Here is a 22,323-nt window from a genome sequence, read left to right on the forward strand (position 1 = left end):
TAAATGTCTATGTCCTGGTTGTGGTTACGGGGGCTGCCGTCTTGCTAAAACAATGCTTTACAGCAGCCAAGTGGGCCATAGACACAGTGGAAAGGAGCTGACTTTATTGAATTCTATGGGAGAGTTTCTAGAAGTGCTCTGTGACCTGTGCAGAGGTCAGGAGGGAGCTGAAAAGCTTTACAATCACCTACTGTGAATGGTGGATTCTGTGTTATCTCAGAGGCAGGTGACAGATATCTCCTATGCATAGATAAGGAGATCACTGCTGAAAATTCATCCACACATGGCAGGAAGTGGCACCTAATAAACATGAAAAATTTAAAATAACCACAAAAAAACTTTCAAATACCTTTAACATAAAAATTTGACTTGTTTGACACATTGGCCTAGATTTACAAATCCTGGCTGTGCCAAAAATCTTCCTAAAAAACAGAAGCAATTTGGACCATCCAAGGTTTCTATACTTTACTTTTTTTTTTTTTTATCCCGGCAGACTCGATAAGGGGGCAGGGCTTGGCAGATAAAGGGGAGAACGTCACATGAAAGGAGTTGGCGTAAGATGCACAATTCTGCCGTAAAAATGTCTCTCAAAGTGAGCCAACCAGTGAGTCCCAACCACCTAACATAAATTTACGTCGGCATTTGGGTTTTTAAAGATGCCTGCGAGCACAACGGGGCACCATAGCTGCTGGGTGCCTGCTGTTTTGAACGGCAGGTACTTTGGGCTAATGTGTGTGATTAAGTAGACTGCATACGTTTAACCCCTCAGATGCCATGATTGAAGTGCAACCATGGCATCTGTGAGGTTAAAAACTGGAGCACCACTCCCGGTCGTGAATCGCCACTCCTTAATAAAGATCGGGGGAGCTGAATGGTGTGTGCGGCCTAATGAATAATCCAAGGATGCTGCACATAGGTTTCTATGGAGAGCCTTCCTATGACGGGACTCCATAGGAGCACAGTAAAATTTTGAGACTATAATGGGATCTTGGGAGCCCTCTGCTGCAGCCGACAGAATACCAACATTCACTGGAGCAAGCTGAGGTCTAGCATACGACAGGCCAACCTCACTGGCCTTCAGTGGTAACACAGCAAAGCAGTACTTAGAGGGTGTGGGTATGTTTAGGCCAGTGTGCCTCCAGCTGTTGCAAAACTACAACTCCCAGCATGCCCGCACAGCAAAGGCTGTCCGGGCATGCTGGGAGTTGTAGTTTTGCAACAGCTGGAGGCACACTGGTTGGGAAACACTGGTTTAGGCCATCGAGGAACAGTTGAGAAAAGATGGTAAATGGACATGCATATCAGCAAACATAAGCAAACAGTACAGAAAACTAAAGAGATAAAACTATGAACCGCCTACCAATTCAGCTGAAATCAGATCAGTCCCATATTAGATGTATCTTTGGGTTTTTGAACGCGTGTCCGTTCATGAGACGTTGTAAAGGGGCCAGGGCCAGCCCTCTTAGCTTTCCCATGTGACTAAAGGCGGGGTAATCATATACACAGTGTACCATAACTTTTGATAGAGGTCTTGGGAAATCTGCTAGGCATATGATTTTTCTATCATAATTTTATAAAATCTTGGGATGCCAAACTTGCTTATAAAATTTGAAGAATTGGAATCGGTATTTGATTCTCAGGTTCCCCCAGGCCGAAACTTCTGGGACTTGTGACCTAGAGAAGAGTCGGGGTTAAGCCTCATGCAGACGTCCATGGAACACGGTCCGTGAGATACCGGACTGGCATTGCAGGAGCGCATGGCGTCCTAGCAACCAATGACTCCGTGCGCTCCTGCAATGGCAGTCCGGTATCTCACGGACAGTGTTCCACGGACATCTGCATGAGGCTTAACCTTCTCTAGATCACAAGTCCCAGAAGTTTTGGCTTGGGGGAACCTGAGAATCAAATACTAATTCCAATTCTTATTAAAATGTTAACTATGATGAGGCTGCTTTTGAAGAGCATTTTCTGGTCAATGGATCATATGCCCTCCTCAAGCATTTTTTCGGCAGGTGATCGCTAACAAGCGTTAGCAATCATCTTGCAGTGTAATACTGCCTCCGACTGACCAATGAACGAGCAAACGCTTGATCATCGGGCAATCCTAATCTTTTGACATGTTAAAACATGCTGTGGAGGAGATCGCTACATGTAATAGCAGCAGTCTCTTCCGCTAGTGAGCAGGTGATTGTCGGGAGGGAAGCGCTCCCTGCTGGCAATCGCCATTAGGCTGTGTAATGCAGCCTTAAGAAGCTCCCATCTGTCACTGGAATTTTAGTAAGAACTGATCTGGAAATGTAACTAGCACACCTTTTGTACAGCAATGTGCAATGTTGTCTGGATTTCTACATGATACAGTACAGTTCATAATATGATTGATACAAAGACCACATAACTAATATGTGGTGAGACTATAATAAGCATGGCATAGATTATACCCAGAATTTATATATTTTATCACAAAGCAAAATTACACCTGCAAAACCAATTTACTGTGAACTTCTGACATTTCTGTCCGGACTGTGTATTTCAGTGCAGTTTTGAGTGCTGGCAGTATGAGAATGGCGATCTGAAATCTTTAAATACCACTCCTGTATTACCTCAGATAATAGCCCAGGATCGTGGTGACAGATTCCCTTTAAGGCCTCTTGCACACAAACGTTTTTTTTTTCCCCCGTTTACTTTCATTTTTTCCTTTGCGTTCTGTATACGGAACCATTCATTTCAATTGATCCGCAAAAAAAAACGAAAGGTACTCTGTATGCCTTCCGTTTCCATTTTTCCGTTCAAAGATAGAACATGTCCTATTATTGTCCACATAACGGACAAGGATAGATGGTACTGTTCTATCAAGGGCCAGCTGTTCTGTTCCGCAAAAAAACAGAATGCACACGGACGTCATTCGTATTTTTGGACCGCAAAATACTAAAAAAAGCCATACGGTCGTGTGCAAGAGGCCTAACTCTGCATTAGCTTAGTGACAAAAAGCCTTTAATATTCCTCGCCTCATGCTGCTGTACTTTTCCACTCAAATACATTTTTAGCATAGTTTCCCTACTGGTGATCACATCTATACAAGGACAGCATAGATGTTGTGCCCGGTAGGCAGAGCAGGAGGTAGCGAGAGGATGCTGCAGGGACAGTACGCACCGATAGCAGCTCAGCTGGAGTCATGTAGGCACGAGACTCGGGCCTGGTGCTTTGGTAGATCTTGTTAAAAGTCGGTGTCTAAGAGGACCGGGGCTTTAACTAATCTGGCTATACCTTGGTATGTGTGAAGTGCAGACTTGTATTACACACTGCCCATCTTAGACATTGTTGGCATACTGCTCTATTCTATCTGGTAAATTGCTGGACTCCCTGACAAACGCACCAGACACCCCCTTCACCCCCATATTGTTGTCAGTGAGGAGCTGGTGGTTTCTATTATTTTTATTTAGTTTTTCCTGTGCATTCAGAATGCTTGTTACAGATCTCCACTATGTACGTAATGTTATGACTGCTATTCCAGTCCTCCTTGTCTGTCTCCATATTTGATTAGCCTTTTTTTTTAGTATATTTTCAGTGTTTTGCAGACATTCAGGCTCATTGGTCTATTTTGCTTCAGTCTTGTAACAAAAAATAGACATAGTAGACTATGTTCCCGTTCAGTTGAATAGGAACATAGTCTGCAGTACACTACAACGGCCACTACAGTGTATGGAGCGTCGGTTCTGGCACCGTACACCGTTCACTTCTGAAACCTGTCGATTGCTGCTAATATATGGTGATGCCAGGTGTCAGATCCCCAACAATCTCATATTGATGTCCTAGGTATCTCATGGATAAGTCATTAGTACATTGGCCCTGGAAAACCCCTTTAAGCCTTTAAAAAGGGTCTTTAAAAAGTAAATGGTACATGTCATAAAGTAAAAAATATGGTAATTCAAAAAATATAAATATCCCTAATACAAGAGTTGTAATATGATACATGCCTCTAACGTTTACTTTGCACTGCCCGATATCTCCTAAGATCTCTCTCTGTATGTATGTATGTGTGTATAATTTCTCAAAAACCTCCTTTGTACTTGTCCTCAGCTGTCTAGTGGCGTAGTGTGCCTGCGTGTCAGAATATTCCTTGCCTTTCAGCAGGCTCCTTAAGGCAGTCGTAGTGTTCTTCCCATTACAAGACTCCCTCTGTTCTGCTGGGCAGGGAATCGATGAGAAGGCTCATTGACATTATGTGCTGTAAGTGTATACTACTGTCCAGTGATACTGCTATTCTCCTTGTACTTTGACCTTGTTATAATGGATTCCCTTGATGGTTCACAGTGTACACAAGCCCCAGTATTTCTTACACAGATATGGGCATTGTGCGCTCAGGTGTCCTTATTCCTGGCGCCTGTGTGTATGCCATATACCGGACTTTCCACACATCTACAGTCTTCGACCTTTGCTTTTAAAGTGAGGAAGAAAATAATAAACTGAATTGTCTTGTTAAAGTGTACCTTAATTTCAAATAACTTACTCCATATGCCCTAGAAATCTTTTTGTAAGGATGCCGTCACACGCTGTGGATTTTGTTGCGGAATGTTCTGCGAAAATAGTTTCTTCCACAAATCTGTGCTTCCAACCCCATTCAAATGAACAAAACTGATTTTTAGTTGCAAAAAAATGACGCAACAAAATCTGCGGTGTGTGAAGGCACCCTAATGTATATAATAGTTTATAACTTAATTCTGCTAATAAAGACCTCTGAAGTTCTGGCTTTTAAACGCACGCTTTTCAATGTCCCCATGGAAAATCCATAGTCGCTGCGGGAGTAGGATCCCGAACTCTTTAGACTACGTGGAGGAGGTGCTATTTATGCTCACACGTTCAGCTCGGTACTGCTGTGGGGACCCTGCGCTGTTCTAGGCTGTGCCCACTCCACTGGCATTGGTTTTTATAATCCAAGCCGCTTCCCTCTGCAGGAGACGTTTCCTGTCCCCTCCTCTTAAAGGCATATGAACCACCTCTAATCCTGCACACTTTAGGACATGTTTATCACCTCCGTGTTCTTCATGTACATGGTTAATCAAACGTGTAGCTCCCACTCCTGTGTCGATAGATTTTTTGTGTTCCCTAAACCTAATATATAGGGGTCTAAAGGTTTTGCCAATGTAGAATTTTCCACATGGGCAAAAGATGGCGTACACCACGTATTGCGTTTTACATGATATAAAACCTTTAACAAAATGCTGCCATATTAATTACTCACCTGTGCATGGTCACGTGACCGGAGTAGTGGAGGTGAGGTATATCCCCACACCCGATCATGACAAAGCACGAGGTGCGTGAAACTGCTGTTGCCTGACCCTTTGTGCAGTGCCGGTGTCCGACCTTTTTAACTTTCAATAAAGCTGCAAATTGTATACAACTGTGAGTGCCGCTACTTGTTTTTTCTACTTTCAAGTTTATAATTTCCTAAATTAATTTGTACTGTAAAAAACATTTCCCGAACTCTGGTTCGGTTCCAAGATACCACTTAGAACTGAACCCGAGTTTGGGAAATGTTTTTTTACAGTACGAATTAATTTATGATGTTTTTATGAGAGACTTCGCGAAGCAATAACTTTTGCTCATCGGAGCCAATACATTCTAATACCATATGGAGCTCCTGCTCCATACAGTTATGGAACGAAGTTTTATGCAAATTGACTTCGAATGTTTCATCCGAAGTAGATTCGCTCATCCCTAAGGCTACTTTCACACTGGCGTTTTGGTTTCTGTTTGTGAGTTCCGTTCAGGGCTTTCACAAGCGGTCCAAAACAGATCAGTTTTTTCCCTAATGCATTCTGAATGTATAAGAATCCCCTCAGAATGCATCAGTTTGGCTCTGTTCAGTCTCCATTCCACTTGCAGCGTTTTTGCGTCCGTTTGACGAAACTGAGCCAAACAGATCCGTCCTGACACACAATGTAAGTAAATGGGGATGGATCCGTTTTCTATGACACAATCTGGCACAATAGAAAACAGATCCGTCCTCCATTGACTTTCAATGTCGTTCAAGACGGATCCGTTTTGGCTATGTTAAAGATAATACAAACGGATGCATGCGGTTGTATTATCTGAACGGATGCATTTGTGCAGATCCATGATGGATCTGCACCAAACGCGAGTGTGAAAGTAGCCTAATCAAGGCATCCATACTCGTGTAGTAATGTATTAGAAAGATGTATAGTTAAAGGGGTTTTCTGAGACTTCTTAACAGATGACCCATCCTCAGTATCTGATGGGGGTCCGACATCTGGGACCCCCACCAATCAACTGTTTGTTTGAGAAGGCAGTAGTGCCACAGCCTTTTCTCTGCTCACCAAGCACAATGCCGTACATTGTATAGCGGCTGTGCTTGGTATTGCAGCTCAGCCCCATTGACTTCTATGGGGTTCAGCTGCATCTAGGTCAGATCCTTGTCAGAAATCCGAGGCCCATGGCAACACATCAGATTCCGCCTGAAAAAATGAAAGGTGGAATCTGTCTGGTTGTTGTGGGGAACTAAGACAGTTTTCCTTTATACCTTTTTGATGCATGTCCCCCAACGTGCTATGAATTTGCACCAGGTTTCGCCCTATTCTCTTGGAGCACATGTGGAGGAAGACTCAGATGTTTAGTTTGGATGGTCATCCATAACATGGCTTAGGAAGGAGAGTTTTTCAGTTTTTTTTTACGTTCCCTGAATTTAAATGAGTAGATGTTACAAAAGCTGTCTGTATAAAATGAGGCCAGGCCTGCAGTGTCTGGGCACATCCATCGTGTGCTGGGTAAATAGTGAGTATTAAAAGCAATACAGTTATGAGGTTCTGAAATGCGAAAATTAAATTTCTAGAAGGGGCGTTCCCTTTCATCACTTTGAGTGTTGTGTGTCCAAACTCGGCTCTGATTTGGCCCCCACTGATCATAATGTGATGGCATATCCTAATAATATAGGTATGTCCACACATAACAGATTTACCGCAGACATTTTCTGCATCAAATCTGAAGTTTGCGTGGATTTGATGCCGAACATGGAGCATTTTTTTTTTTTTTTTGAATACATCTTTTTTATTGTATTTTGCATAGGTTTTGCAAAGCATAAGACACAGAAATGACAGCGTCAATGAAGATTACAAAAGTAAACAATAGAACATCTCCCGACAGTGTTTACAATCAAGTCACTTAGGTGTGATACATCACAGTATCTTGGTCAATGCAGGCACAAGAATTATTAATATAGCGAAGACAATATGCAACTATACATTACATTAGTGGCATTAGATCAATTATGTTTATACTCAATGTTTCTCTCTGTATTCTTTCCATGGGCTCCAAAGCTTATCAAATCTATCGTGCTTCCTAGCCGCCCAGCTAACTAGTTCCTCCATTCTATAAATCTGTCTGATTTTGTCAAACCATTGGTCCAGTGTTGGAGGGTCTGTTTTAAGACAATTAAGGGGAATAAGTAGATGGGCTATTTGCACCAATAGAGTAGGCAGGTTAGATACAGATGGTGACCACGTGTCATTGGGCAGCCACAATAACGCTGTCTCCGGCGTTCATTTTAATTGTGTATTACAGATCATACTGATCTTAGTTTCTATCTCCCGCCAAAACCCTTGTATGATTGAGCAACTCCAGAATATATGAAGGAGAGATCCCGTTTCACTCTGACATCTCAAACATCTTATCGGTTTGGGTTATACCAGATTGGAAAAGCTTCTTTGGGTGATTATACCATCTTGTTAAAACCTTAAAGGGAACCTGTCATGTGGATATTTGATTATAATCTAACTAATTATATACAATCATTAACTACTAAAAAGTACCTTAGATGTATTCACTTACTGGTGTGACAGATGGTTTCCTCATAATATACACACAAAGATGCCGCATGCTAATGAGCTGATTTGAGTCCAGCGTGATGTCATTGAGTCCAGCGTATATTTATTTCAGAGCTATAGCCACTCCCCTGCCCACCTACTGCTGATTCCTATGGAAACAAACTGTCATTCAGCAGCAGGTGGGTGGGGAGAGTCAGGAGCTCATGAATATTCATGACTCATCATTATCAGCTGGAGCTTTTCAATACAAGATGTTGGCAGATTGACTGGGTCAATTAAAGAAAGTGACCCAGCATTGTGCTAAGAGAATCAATCACTTATTTATGTTGCCCTTAGTTAGGACACCATAAAACTGGTGACAGGTTCCCTTTAAAGGAATGCTCTTGTATACGTACACATTTTGAAAACCCATGGGACCTACGGCGAAGTGTGACTATCTCTGCTTCCGTGAAGGACCTTTGTAGTTCTTTTTCCCTGTTCCCTATGTACGCAGGGCGTGGTGTTTGAGATATCGATAATGGTGAATGGCATAGAAAAGAGATCCATTTTTAGGGTGCTTACTTAAGGGGTTTAGAGCCTTTTCCAACCAAGTAGGCTCCTTTTGGTTCTCTGCTCAGTGGGAATATCACCTGAAGGGAACGTGCGAGTTCATGCATCTCTAAGAAGTTCCCTGTAGGTAATAATGTAGAGCAATAATTGTGGATATTATCTTCTGAACCTATGTCAAACCGGAGGTCCTTGACCAATGTGTCTTTTAGTTTAACCCAAAAGCTAGGGGTATTAACCCAAGAAGGAAGGACATAATATGGAAGCAGATTGCTGGGAAGGTAGGTTGGAAGCTTAGTCAGCAAAGGGAATTTGTCATGTAAAGAACGGAAGGTATCATAGACTCCTCTCGTCAGTCCTGGCATAGAGGTATTTGGTTTGGTTAGGCCCCACAGACTAGCCATCTGTTGTTTACTCAGCCCAGCCCGTTCTATGTCCGTCCCTAGTATCTCATATACCTGTACACATAGTGAGATCCACCTTTTTAATTGAATAGCCTTATAATATGTTCGCATATCTGGTAGGCCAAAGCCCCCAATAGATCGAGGAAGAATAAGGGTATCATAAGAAAGCCTAGGTTTCTTTTTTTGCCATGGAAAAGATGGATCTCACCATGCAGAAAAATGATTGGTTAAGAGAGCTAGGTACCATCTGCAGCATATATAGCAGTTTAGGCATAACATATGTGCATAATAGTTTTCCTTCCCATCCAGGATAGGTATGGGACAGAGATTTGATGTCAGCATCTTTTTAATTTCTCCAGTTAGCAGAGTGTAGTTTCCACCATACAGAGCTGATGTTTCTCTGGTCAGGAAAATGCCCAAATATTTTAATTGTGATGCCTGCCACTTGAAGGGCATTGTTTTGCTCAATGTGTCGACTATTCCCTGAGGGGCAGATATATTAAGGGCTTCTGATTTTTAGAAAGTTTTCCGAACTCTTCAAACAACTTAATTATGTGTGGAAAAGCTGTTTTAGGATTGCTGATCAAGATTAGCAGGTCATCTGCGAATGCTGCATTCTGATGAATAACTCCTCTTACTTGTAAGCCTTTAAATTGTGTATGTTCTGTAATAGCTTGAAGCAAAGTTTCCATCACTAAGATGAACAATGTAGGGGAGAGGAGGCAGCCCTGTCTAGTTCCATTGTAAATTTTAAAGGAAGTAGACAGGACTCCATTAACTCTGATTCTGCCACTTGGGTGACTATATAAAGCCATAATAGCTCTTACAACCATGGATGGGATTCCAAACTGCAGAAGGACTTTTTGTAAAAATTCCCAATCGACTCGATCAAAGGCTTTCTCCGCGTCGGTGCTAAGTAACACTAATGGAATATTATTAGAGGATGCGTATTTTATGGCTTTTATAAGCCTTACTGAATTGTGGTTTCCTTCCCTGTTTTTAACAAATCCCATTTGTTCTGGGTGGACTAGTCCTGGGATTAATTTGCTAAGACGGAGGGCCAAAATCTTTGCCCAGATCTTGACATCTACAATAATAAGGGAGATGGGCCGATATGATGAACATAAGTTAGGATCTTTCCCCATTTTAGGTAGGATGGTGATAGTAGCATTTAGTGCTGGTCTCGGAAGTGAGCTACCTGACAAGAGTGCATTGCCCCATGCAGTCAACCTTGGAATCGGTATTGATGAAAATGCTCTATAATAACCTACAGGAAGGCCGTCTGGACTCGGCGCCTTTCCCAGAGGCATAGATCTTAATGTTGTAGAGATCTTTTCTTCTGTGACCGGCTGTGTCAGACCGAAGTTGTCCTGTGTAGAAAGGCGGGGTAAATTGAGGTTGGACAGGAAGTTGTCTATAATTACCGACCTAGATGAGTCCTCGGGGGATGATATATCACAAGCTAAGTTATATAGCTGTTGGTAGTAGGCAACAAATGCCTGAGCAATATCTTTAGTTTCTGTAACCTTATTTCCTACTCCTGTTTGGATAGTGTATATATCCTGCATCTTTGTTTTTTGATGAGATGTGACATCATTTTATTATCTCCATCTCCATATGCGCAGTATTTGTATTTGGCATATTGATAGTTCTTGGCGTATTGGACATTTAGATTAGTTGTTGACGCAGGGACATCAGATCCGTATGTGCTTGAGCTAGTTTAGACCTTTTCTGTAAGGTTTCTATAGTTGAGATTTGGGCCAGTAGTGAATTTAATAGTTTCTGGCGTTCTTTTTTTAATCCTAGATCCTAAGCTTATAAATTCCCTCCTTATGAAGGCCTTATGAGCTTCCCAGGTTATTGGAATGGTTGTGTCTTCTGGGGGATTCTCCCTGAAATAGTTTTGTAATTTTCTTAGATAGATTAGTTATTTCCGTTTCTTTATCTAGTAGTGTTTCGTTCAGTCTCCATACCCACTCCCTTTCTGGAAGATTCTTAAAAGATATTGTTGCAGTATGGGTCTAATCCCCACCCTTGTAACTACACTGATAAGACTGTTGGGGACCAAAATGTAGTCCAGTCTCTGAAATGAGGAGTGGGCTGAAGACTGGGAAGAGTAGTCTTTGGAAGTTCGATTCTGGATTCTCTAGGAATCTGATAGGTGCAATAGGTGCAATTCTCTAAATTCCTTATGTATATAACTCAAAGATTTTTGTGAATGTACTGAGGTGCCAGTAGAGGAATCGAGTAATGGATTTAGGGCAATATTAAGATCACCTCCTACCACTATAGCACCTTCTGCAAATTGTTTGTTTGTCCAAAGTATTAGTGATCCATTTAGATTGGCCTTTATTTGGGGCATAGAGGCAGGATAGGGTTTAGTTACCTAAAGCATCTTTCACAAACACAAATCTCCCATCAACATCATATAGGCTCATCGTGGCAGTGAAAGGTGCAGATCCGTTTATTCCTATGCTCACTCCCCTGGAAGCTGACTTATAGGTACTATGAAACCATTGGTTATAATATCTTTGGGGGAACGTAGGGATGTGTCCACTCCGGAGGTGCGTTTCTTGTAGGAAACAAAAATCTGCTCTCTTTTTTTGAGCATAGCAACAACTTGTGATTTTTTTGGGGGGATGTTCATCCCCTTAACATTGAGTGATGTCAGCTACCATATCTAATTTTGACTAAGGTGAATGTGCCTGCTATTTGCAAATGCTTTGTGACAACCCTGTAACATGGGAGAGTGTACATTAGAACAGTTATCAAAAACATAACCTGAAGGTACAAGTTGAACAGATAAAGTAAAACATTAAAGAATGTATAAATTCCATGCACCCAATCCAATCAGGTGTTTGACTGTGTCGCGCTGCTACAATGGAGACGACACGCGGGGTAATCTTGAAGAGGAAGCAGAGCGCGCATGAGCATCGCGATACCTTCAAACAGCTGATCGACGGGGTGCCGAGACTCCTTTTTCTCTGACGATGCATTGAGGAAGAAAATCACATCGCTAATGAGCTAGTTACTAGGTTTTCTTAGGGAACGGGTTGGATTTTTGGCGTACAAATATGTGCCTGCCAGCACGAGATATTTGCTGTGATATTCTGCCTGGGCTGAAAAGTGACCGACACTGGTATTAGTTATTGTGCTTCGTTAGCTGTTCTTAAAGGTCTACATCTAAAAAGCCTCTTTCAGCTGAGGCTACTTTCACACTAGCGTGTCTATTTTCAGGTTTTGACATCCAGTCATAGGGTCTAAATACAGGAGAAAAAAAAACAAACGCTTCCGTTTTGTCCCCATTCATTGTCATTGGGAACAAAACGTAACTGGACAGAACGGAATGCTCCAAAATGCATTTCGTTCAGTTTCGTTGCTTTCTCATACCGCTGCGGTTTTCTTTCCGTCCTGGGATGCGAAGCAAGACAGATCTGTCATGACCCATAATGCAAGTCGATGGGGACGGATCCGTTTTCTCTGACACAATAGAAAACGGATCCGTCCCCCATTGACTTTCAGTGGAGTTCATGACTGATCCATCTTGGCAATGTTAAACCTAATACAACCGTATACGTTCATAACGGATGCAGATGGTTGTATTATCAGTAACGGAAGCGGTTTTTGCTGAGCCCTGCCGGATCCAGTAAAAACGCTAGTGTGAAAGTAGCCTTAGGCAGAGTTCACATTTTAAGTTATTTAGATAGTTATTTTCATCAGTTATTGTGAGTAAGACCAGATGAGGGTCAGAAACACAGAACAGGAGGAAAGCATCACATTATACCTTATCTCTGAGTAGGTCTGGTTTTAGCCCACAATAACTGACCAAGTAACTGAAGTGTGAACTCCGCCTAACCTGTGGAGAAGAAGATACATTGCAGCTAGTAGAAACGGCTGATATGCGGCACGGCAAACATGTTGAGAGGCGGCCGGAGAAAAACTACAGAACGCTGCGGTTTATGTGAGTGATGTATATTCATCCTCCTAAGGGCTCATTCACACAACCGTATGGTCGCCATGCCCATGCTGCGGAGTAAAAATAGTGGTCTGCAATTCACGGGCACAGGCTGTGTAAATCGCGTATTGTGGTGCGAACCCATTGACTTGAATGGTTCTGTGATATGCAAAAGATAGGACATGTTCTATCTTTTGCGGTGTGGAAGCACGGACCCGAAAGCCCACGGAAGTGCTTCTAATCCGTGCCATCACTCCACAATGTCAAGTCAGGATGTGGTCCATGTGGCATCCGCATGGATCCATTGTCTGCATTTGCGGACATGTTCTAACGTTTGTGGAATGGACATACGGATGCGAAAAGCACATGTAAGACATCAATGTGCTTTCTGCATCCATATGTCCAGTCCGCAAAAGATAGGACATGTCCTATTCTTGGCTGAAAATGTGGACCACGGACCCATTAAAGTGGATGGGTCTGCAAAAAATTCAGATGCCACCTGGACAGTATATAAAATACATACGGCTCTGTGAATGTACCCTAATGTGTTCTTTAACCCAAATACTGTTGTAAAAATTTGTCTCTAATTAATCATTGTATTGTGTCGTAAATTGCACATTACGTAGTTCAAGCAAAACCAGTTTCTCTTGATCATAACATTAGGTGTGGCTGCTGCCTGTACTAGTCACATTCCTCCCCTATTTGTAAACTGCTAACAAAACCAGACTGATCTTCAATTATCGGAAATCTTTCTGATTATTCATGAATCATTTTTTTTCCGAATCGACTCCTGATGTTCCATCCGAAGTCTATTGGCTCATCCCTAGTAGACACTTTTCTCTGACTCTGTAGTATTGGTTGGCTTACTTTGCAACAGATTTTTATGCCAAAATTTTTGCGTCACAATTTTGGCGCAAACTGGCACAGTTTTGGGTTTCGTGGTCAACAGGGCGTAATATGAGCCAGTTTGCTCCACCTTCTAGACAGGTTTTTGGCGCACATACATTGACCTGCAGTGTGGATTTTGAAAATGTGCAGTTAGTCAATTCTTTGTGCAGATTTTCATTGTGGTTTTCATCCTTTGCAATACCTATGCGCTTTTTACAGGCATTTTTATTGGGCGTTGTTATGGGGCGTTTTTAAATGGGCGGAAACAAGCAAACGCCCATTTAGGCGCGTTCCCGCTGAAGTCTATGGGTGGGAACGCGTGACAATACGCCCCAAAGAAGCTCCTGTACTTCTTGAGGCGTAGGGTGTTTTACTGCGCGTTCGTGCGCGCTGTAAAATGCTCAGGTGAGAACCATGCCCATAGGGAAACATTGGTTTTTGGCTGTTGAGCGTTTTACAACGTGTTGGAACACGCTGTAAAATGCTCAGGTCTGAACCCAGCCTAAAGCTCTCTTCCAGATGATCCAGTTCCACTCCTCTTGGTGGGGCTTATGCAGCAAGCCTTCGTAGCTTGCACAGCAGTGCACAGGGGCTGTACAGGTACTCTGTGGACATACCACAATACAATACCTCTGTACATATGGGCTCCATGCTACAATTTCTCTTTTTTATCCACCCCTCCCCCAGATTCATATAGAAATTTAAAAAAATATATCTGTATGCTTCCTTGAAACAGAGGCCACATACACCTGACAGCTATAATACAACCCCATACAAAAGGGGTGTAATATTTGCTTATGCATCAGCACTGATGTAATATGTGCAATGGTAAAAGCACACTGTCGGTGTTTGCATAGCGCCCTGTTTCCTGTAATACAATTCTTTATATAGTGTTTATGATGCAGGAAAACATATTTTATTATGCAATATGTAGTGATCAGATTAGCTTTGTAATTGTAGACATATATAAAATAGCCCCACTGTATGCCGCATATACAGATCTGACCCATTTGCAGTCTGGCATTCTTAAGTTTCAGCTTTGTTTCATAGGTTTTTCCGTTTGCACACACACACATGGACATGACGATAACCTGGGGGCTTCTGCTTAACCGGAGAAACCCTGTAATAAAGAATGCTGCTGTAGGATTTCTTATGGATGAAGTGTATCCTTCAATATGTGCTGACTATCTTGTTTGACCCCTTCACAGGCTATCAGCATCAGCAAGGCTATCAATGTACAGGAAGCTCCCGTGAAAGAGAAGCACGCCCGTCGTATCCTTTTCAAACAATGATTTATCCATACACAATACTGCAAGTCAGACGTGCGAGGATCTGTTGTTTCCTACCTGAATCAGCACTTAAAACTAACCCTACAACACTCGCGTGCGCCAAGTAACATGGACCCCAGGGATTAGCGGATTGAGCTCTCGGAACGCTTTGCCAGAAGATGACCATCTGATGTCGCTGACCATAAATAAACAATGCCCGTCGCGTGTTAAAAATGTCCCTGTGTGATCAGCTACATGAAAAAAATACGAGAGGAATTGAGGAATGCCTATAGGCTTTCTCCTAGAATAATAGTGTAAAAGTCATGCAGATGTAGGTTTCATTGCTAAAAACAGACCCAGAATAAAACGTGACTGTTAAATATATTTTAAGAATATTTCAATTAACCCTAGTCGAGTAAATCCTCCTTTTTTTCACTATAGCTTGTGTACTACTATTCTGCATCGGTCTAAAGGTGGAAGCCAAAACATGTTTGTCTTGACCGTATGTAGTGTAGTGAGAATACCACCTACTCTCAGGACTTCAATATTGTATTCAACGCTGTAAGCAAAGTTATGCACAAAAAATCCGCAACGTGTAAACTGACCCTTATTTTTCTGAATTTGAAGGAATAACTTTTTTTTGCCTGGCATGCATTTCTGTGTTGGTAACTCTATTTTTTTTTAGGTTTTAATTGCTTGCTGTTTCCTTAACAAGATTTTAGGAATAATATTGGGCACCCATCATGAAAAAGGAGCCTTTACTTTCTGGTCTTACGCCATTGGCCTACCTCTAGCTAGCAGCTCAATCCTAAGTTGGAAGTTCTGCCATGTCCTACATAAAGTCCTTCGAGATGGTCATCAAAATGTAAGCAAACATTTTACATGTTGCAGTGTCCATGCTACTGCATGATTAACAGTTGTACGTGCGTCTCCGTACTGCTAGGTTCAAAGTAATATTATATTGTATGTAAGCCTATCTATATTTTGTATTGTATAATTTGCAAGTAACCTTTTCTCTTTTTTTTTTTTTATCTTTTTAATCCAGGTTCTTTCTGATTGTCAACGATACCGCAGCAATATCCGGGAGATTGGAGACCTGTGGGTGAGTGGGGAAAAGTTGATTTTCCTATGGGTCATTTTCTGTTATGAGAGGAGGAAATCCCCCTGCAGTGCAGTCACAATAGTGTTGGCAAGTCCTCAAACATCTTGCTTAATCAGAGCATTTCAGCTTTCATAGGAACATGATATGTGAATCTACAGTATTTAATGCATTTCTGTTTCTAGGGAGGTGTTTTATGACCTTTTCTATAAATTTCCTTTACCAGGGACATATGCACGATCGATACGGACAGCTTGTCATCATTTATACTAAACTGTTACTCAATAAGATAAGCTTCCACACAAAGGTATGAACATGTTGTTGTGGTAGGGACTTGATTTTTATTTTATTTTTTTGCATTAGGCAAAGTCATTAAAAAAAATAAAATAAAAAAAACACTACTTAAATTGTGTTTTTGTCCTTACAGCACCCACAGTTTCCTCCAAGCTTGGAAGTGACAGATGATGATCTAGAAAAGGCGGCTGGGACAGATGTCAACAACATGTATGCTGCTTATGTTTTTAATGGAAAAAAAATTAAAATTTAATTGTGGAAACTATTGATGCATACCATTGGGTTAACTGATATTTATTAAGGTTATGCCTGGGGCAGTATAAAATGAAAAGCAAAAAAAAAAAACCTTACCTTTAGGCCAGACACACATGAGCGAGTTGAACGTGAGGAACTCATAGCGTGTCAGTGAGTGGTCCCGTTCTGACCTCTGACAGGATCGCACAGCATTATACAGATTTATAATGTTGTGTAACCCTTCATTTCAATGGGTCCGCAAAAAAAGCGGACAGCACACCGTGTGCTGTCCGCATCAGTATGTCCAGTCCGTTGCTCCGCCAAAAAAATAGTGCATGTCCTATTTTTTTTTTTTTTTTTTGTTTGCGGACAAGGATAGGTATTATTACAAATACTTGGCAAGGGAAAGCATTTAGAATAGGTAACATGGATTTGGTTTGTTAATATCCATGACAATAGACACACACAATACTTGGTGGATATTTTATTTATTTGGTGTTAAATTCTTTGTGTTTTAGATTCCAACTAACAGTGGAAATGTTTGATTACATGGACTGTGAACTGAAGCTTGCAGAGACTGGTAAGTAAAGTAAATAATGTGTTCAGTAGAAAAGCCAAATTATATTTGCCACATGAATATATAGAGAGCAATAAAATCAGGCTACTTTCACATGGATCTGTCATGGATCTGCAAAAACGCTTCCGTTACAATAATACAACCGCATGCATCCGCATGAACGGATCCGGTTGTATTATGTCTTCTATAGCCATGACAGATCCGTCATGAACACCATTGAAAGTCAATGGGGGACGGATCGGTTTTCTATGGTCAGAGAAAATGGATCCGTCCCCATTGACTTTGTGTGTCAGGACGGATCCGTCTTGCTCCTCACCACATTGCAGACAGAAAAACGCTGCAAGCAACAACCAAATGGAACGGAATGCATTTTGGTGCACTCCATTTTGTTCAGTTCCGTTTTGTCCCCATTGACAATGAATGGGGACAAAACTAAAGCGTTTTCTTCCGCTATTGAGATCCTATGACTGATCTTAATAGCGAAATTGAAAACGCAGATGTGAAAGTAGCCTTACTCGCAATTTGCTGTAGACTCCTGCTAACCATTGCTTTTGCCGTTTTTGTCTTTACTAAGCAATTAAAATGTTTGTTCCTTACAAAATTAGTTTGATTTATATAAAGGTAATATTAGATGGGCCGATTTACTGGTACAGTCTAAGGCTACTTTCACACTAGCGTTCAGGTGTCCGCTCGTGAGCTCCGTTTGAAGGAGAATGCATCCGCCTGCCAGCGCTCAGCCTCCGCTCCGCTCAGTGAGCGGACACCTGAACGCTGCTTGCAGCGTTCGGGTGTCCGCCTGGTCGTGCGGAGGCGAGCGGATCTGTCCAGACTTATAATGGAAGTCAATGGGGACGGATCCGCTTGAAGATGACACTATATGGCTCAATCTTCAAGCGGATCCGTCCCCCATTGACTTTCAATGTAAAGTCTGAACGGATCCGCTCAGGCTAATTTTTCTAAGTTATAATGCAGATGGATCCGTTCTGAATGGATGCAAACGTCTGCATTATAGGAGCGGATCCGTCTGATGAAACATCAGACGGATCCGCTCCGAACGCTAGTGTGAAAGTAGCCTAAGATTTGGACAATGCAAACTAGAAATTTTCAAGAAGTTGAGGTTTTTCCTTACCATTAAGCCACACCTTCTTGTTGGGGCGAGCCAAAAGTCACACAATAGCTGTACTGTGCTATCTCCCGCGCTTCCATGGAAATGAGCGGAGCTGCTGTGCGCTATTCGAACCAGCCGCTTCGTCCACTTCAAGGGGTGGGGGCTCCACAGGGTTCAGGGCCCCTGTTCTCATGATCGGTAGGTAGGGGTGCACCGAAATGAAAATTCTGGTCCGAAACCGAAAATTCAGGATGCCCTTGACCGAAAACCGAAACCGAAACTGCCTTTTTGCCCAAATACTTTTAAAATACTTTTTTTTTTAATGATTTTATTAATAATTCTTTTTCATGAATGAAATTCATCTGTGGGTGGCGCTGTTATGGAGAGGGGGATCTGTGGGTGGCGCTGTTATGGAGAGGGGGATCTGTGGGTGGCGCTGTTATGGAGAGGGGGATCTGTGGGTGGCGCTGTTATGGAGAGGGGGATCTGTGGGTGGCGCTGTTATGGAGAGGGGGATCTGTGGGTGGCGCTGTTATGGAGAGGGGGATCTGTGGGTGGCGCTGTTATGGAGAGGGGGATCTGTGGGTGGCGCTGTTATGGAGAGGGGGATCTGTGGGTGGCGCTGTTATGGAAAGGGAATATGTGCACTGTTATGGGCATAACAGTGCACAGATCCCTTTCCCCATAACAGTGCACAGATCCCTTTCCCCATAACAGTGCACAGATCCCTTTCCCCATAACAGTGCACAGATCCCCCCTCCCCATAACAGTGCACAGATCCCCCCTCCCCATAGCAGTGCCATAGACCGATCCCCCTACCCATAACAGCCCTGGCCCTGCTGCTCACAGCATCACTCACTGCATCTTTATTTTACCTTACAATCGTGACGCTCCAGTAAGAACTCTGCAGGCAGAGCGGAGGGCGGCGTAACGTCACTTACTCACGTGACGCACCTGCTCCGCCCACTTTATGAATGAAGGAGGCGGAGCAGGCGCGTCACGTGAGTAAGTGACGTTACGCCGGCCTCCGCTCTGCCTGCAGAGTTGTTAGTTACTGGAGCCTCACGATTGTAAGGTAAAATAAAGATGCAGTGACAAAGTAAACCGCCCGCCCGCAGATGGTGGGTGACAAATCCCACACCCCATATTTTCGGCCGATATTTTCGGCTGCCGGAATTTCGGTGCACCCCTATCGGTAGGACCTCCACCAGTCTGATAGTTATCCTCTATCCTGTGCATAGGGGATACATTTTTAGAACAGGGAACACTCCTTTAAAAACTATTACTGTATTAGAACCTTCCAGAACCCTGTTGATTGGACTTTGACAAGTGCTGCTGTCTTTTTGTGTTCTATATAGATATTTATATGTTATGTTCTCATACCAACTAGAAGACGCTTTTCGTTGTGTATAACCTTTTGGCTCTATTCAGCACTGACTGAATTAATGATGGTTTTAATGTTCAGTTTCTAGGCAGCTTAACAGTGCCATCGCTGTGTCCCAGATGGCTGCAGGACAGTGTAAACTCGCTCCTCTTATTCAGGTCATTCAGGACTGCAGTCATCTCTATCACTACACTGTAAAGTTGATGTTTAAACTACATTCCTGTAAGTTTGTTTTACCTTTTTCATGGTCTGTTACCATTTTTTGTTGAATTTTTATTTTTTTTTTTAAGAAATAAAGGCAGACAACTAAAATATTACTGCAAGTGTTAACTATCTAGAGCTATAGAACAGGGGGTTAATTTCTGTTTACATTTGTGCTCAATATTTTTTCAGTTAAATTCTGTCTATCTTTTCTTCTTTATTTTTTTTTTTTTTTATGTATTAGTCATTTTATTGGCCATTTGATGTTAGTAAAGCAATCCATTGTCTTGTTTGGTTTAACAGCAGCAGGAGAGTTGAGCCTGATTCACACATCAGTGTTTTAGCACGGTCCGTGGTTCTGTGTTTTTAGCACAGATGCATGATCTATTTAGTCCGTCACTCCCATTAGGGCTCGTGCACGCGGTCGTTGCCGTATTATGGCCCTCAAACAGCGGGTCTGCAATACACGGGCACCGGCCGTGTTCACCACGGATGCGGACCCGTCTGGGAGATGCGCAATAGAGGCACGGATCGGAAGCCCACAGAAGCACTACGGAGTGCTTCCATGGCTTTTCTGTCCGTGCCTCCGCATCGCAAAATAGTGCACGCACTTTTTTGCGGTGCAGTTTGATGCGGATCGCGGACCCCATTCAAGTGATTGTGTGCATGAGCCCTTAGTCTATGGGTCCGTGAAAACCATGGATGCCATCAGTTTTGCATCCGTGTTTCATGGATCATTAGGAAGAGATGCTTTAAAAATTATTTTTCAGCTGTGCAGGGTCAGTGAAACACGGATGGCACACGGAAAGAAAAAAAAACGACACACAGACCCGACACAGATCCTTCACGGCCAGCTTCATGGACACATTGCTGACCTCCTTCTCACAGATTTGAGGAGGGACACGGACGTGTGAATGCGGCGTTAGGATGTAAAATAAAGCACAACTGTTTTCTGCATGATACAAGCAATAAAATCGCTGTGTATTCTGTTGTAGGTCTGCCTCCTGATACACTACAGGGACATAGAGACAGATTTCATGAACAGTTCCACAGGTGATACTGACCTTCCAACTTACCCTTAATAATCAAGAATTGCACTGTTATCTCCTATCAATCATCTTGTAGATATTTTTTTTTATTATCATCATTTTTCTGCTGTGTCTGTACTGGTACACTTTTATAAACGGTACCTCCAGTGAAAATTGAAATCTTTCCAGGCCTGGTGTATATCTTGTGGCAGGACATAAACCTCTTCCGTGACTTCCGTTTCAGCTCCTAAACAGTGGTCATGGTGCCACACATTCCCCTCTTGCTCCTCCTGCTCTCATTGCCTGTTCCTCTGCAGAGATCCCCTCTCGCTGTTCTCTGTTACTGTCACTCAATGCTCAGCAGCTCTCCCTGCTACTTCTCAGTAAGGCCAAGTTCACATGCAGACAAAGTTTTTACCACTACTGATGGTGCAAAATCTGTATGTAGCTCTTGGCATGAGGGGACCTGAAGCAGCAGGGCTTCTGAGGGCAATCTGCACTTTCCATTTGCATCTGCTCTGCTACTGCAGCATGCAGAGTATAATTCCTGTATACTTTCTATGTATTCCTCATGCTGCAAATGCAAAGCAGAGCCAATGCAAGTAGTAGGTGCAGATCACTCTAAGAAGTGCTGCTGCACCTTTTTGTGCTTTGCGTTTAGGTACCCTTTAACCTCTGAAAATATTAGATACTGGCCAAAGGTTGGTCTGCATGTCCTCCCAAGTAGCCCAGATCACAAGTAATGGTACTTTCTTGACTTTTATCAGAAACCTACACTACAGTGCTGTTCTGTATGTGTAATAAAAAGATGTGTGTGTGTGTGTCACGAGTTGGAGGTCCCAGGAGAGGCCTCTGCGTCATCATGCAAAAAAAAAAATAGCAATATGGTACAGTCACAACAGAGTTTATTGCATAAACAGAAACCAAGGAGGAAAACACAGGGAAATTGAGAGCTCTATGTACCGTCCGCACAGTGGGAGAAAACCCCCCACTGCGCCACTGTCTAGTAATACTCCAGAGGGGCGTGACTAAGCAACTCCTGGTATTCAGTAGGGCCCCAGATGGTAGGGTTAGGCTTTGCCGCAGGGAGTTGCCAGGGTCCACTCTGGAGCATGAACTAGATAGTGACAACAGGAGCAAACGGACAACAGGTACCAGAAGGTACCGACGGTACATAGGCAAACATAACAAACAGGCAACTAAAAACACAAGCAGGAGTTCACGCAAGGGAACAGGAGTGGCAATGAGCAGAAAAGGACTAGCTCCACCAGTGGTATACTGCGTGGCCTTGCCCATAGCACTCTGCAGCAAGGCACACTGCAGAAAGGGCTTGCTGAACAGAGACATATGAATACACACAAGGTAACTAAAACATAACTGGCAGAACAGATAACAGAAAGACAGGAAAGAGGACGGGAATGAACAAGTAGGAAACCCACAGAGCACAGACAGACACGGGTCCCATGGGTCAGCAGCATGGGAAAGTGAGTGCAAACAAG

The 22,323-nt window shown here is 42.7% G+C and overlaps 1 protein-coding gene across 1 annotated transcript in view; it reads left to right on the plus strand.

Moving 5' to 3' along the window:
- The window catches only part of HIP1R (huntingtin interacting protein 1 related), a 127,550-nt gene that overhangs the window by 48,816 nt on the left and 56,411 nt on the right, over positions 1-22,323 (plus strand). Inside the window, exons 2-9 of the mRNA XM_040416174.1 lie at positions 14,840-14,903; positions 15,622-15,764; positions 15,945-16,001; positions 16,225-16,305; positions 16,426-16,502; positions 17,045-17,106; positions 19,677-19,817; positions 20,792-20,849. Coding sequence (XP_040272108.1) covers positions 14,840-14,903; positions 15,622-15,764; positions 15,945-16,001; positions 16,225-16,305; positions 16,426-16,502; positions 17,045-17,106; positions 19,677-19,817; positions 20,792-20,849 — 683 coding nt within the window. The remainder of the gene's footprint in view (positions 1-14,839; positions 14,904-15,621; positions 15,765-15,944; positions 16,002-16,224; positions 16,306-16,425; positions 16,503-17,044; positions 17,107-19,676; positions 19,818-20,791; positions 20,850-22,323) is intronic.

Source organism: Bufo bufo, chromosome 2 (assembly GCF_905171765.1).
Source record: "Bufo bufo chromosome 2, aBufBuf1.1, whole genome shotgun sequence".
Taxonomy (NCBI): Eukaryota; Metazoa; Chordata; class Amphibia; order Anura; family Bufonidae; genus Bufo; species Bufo bufo.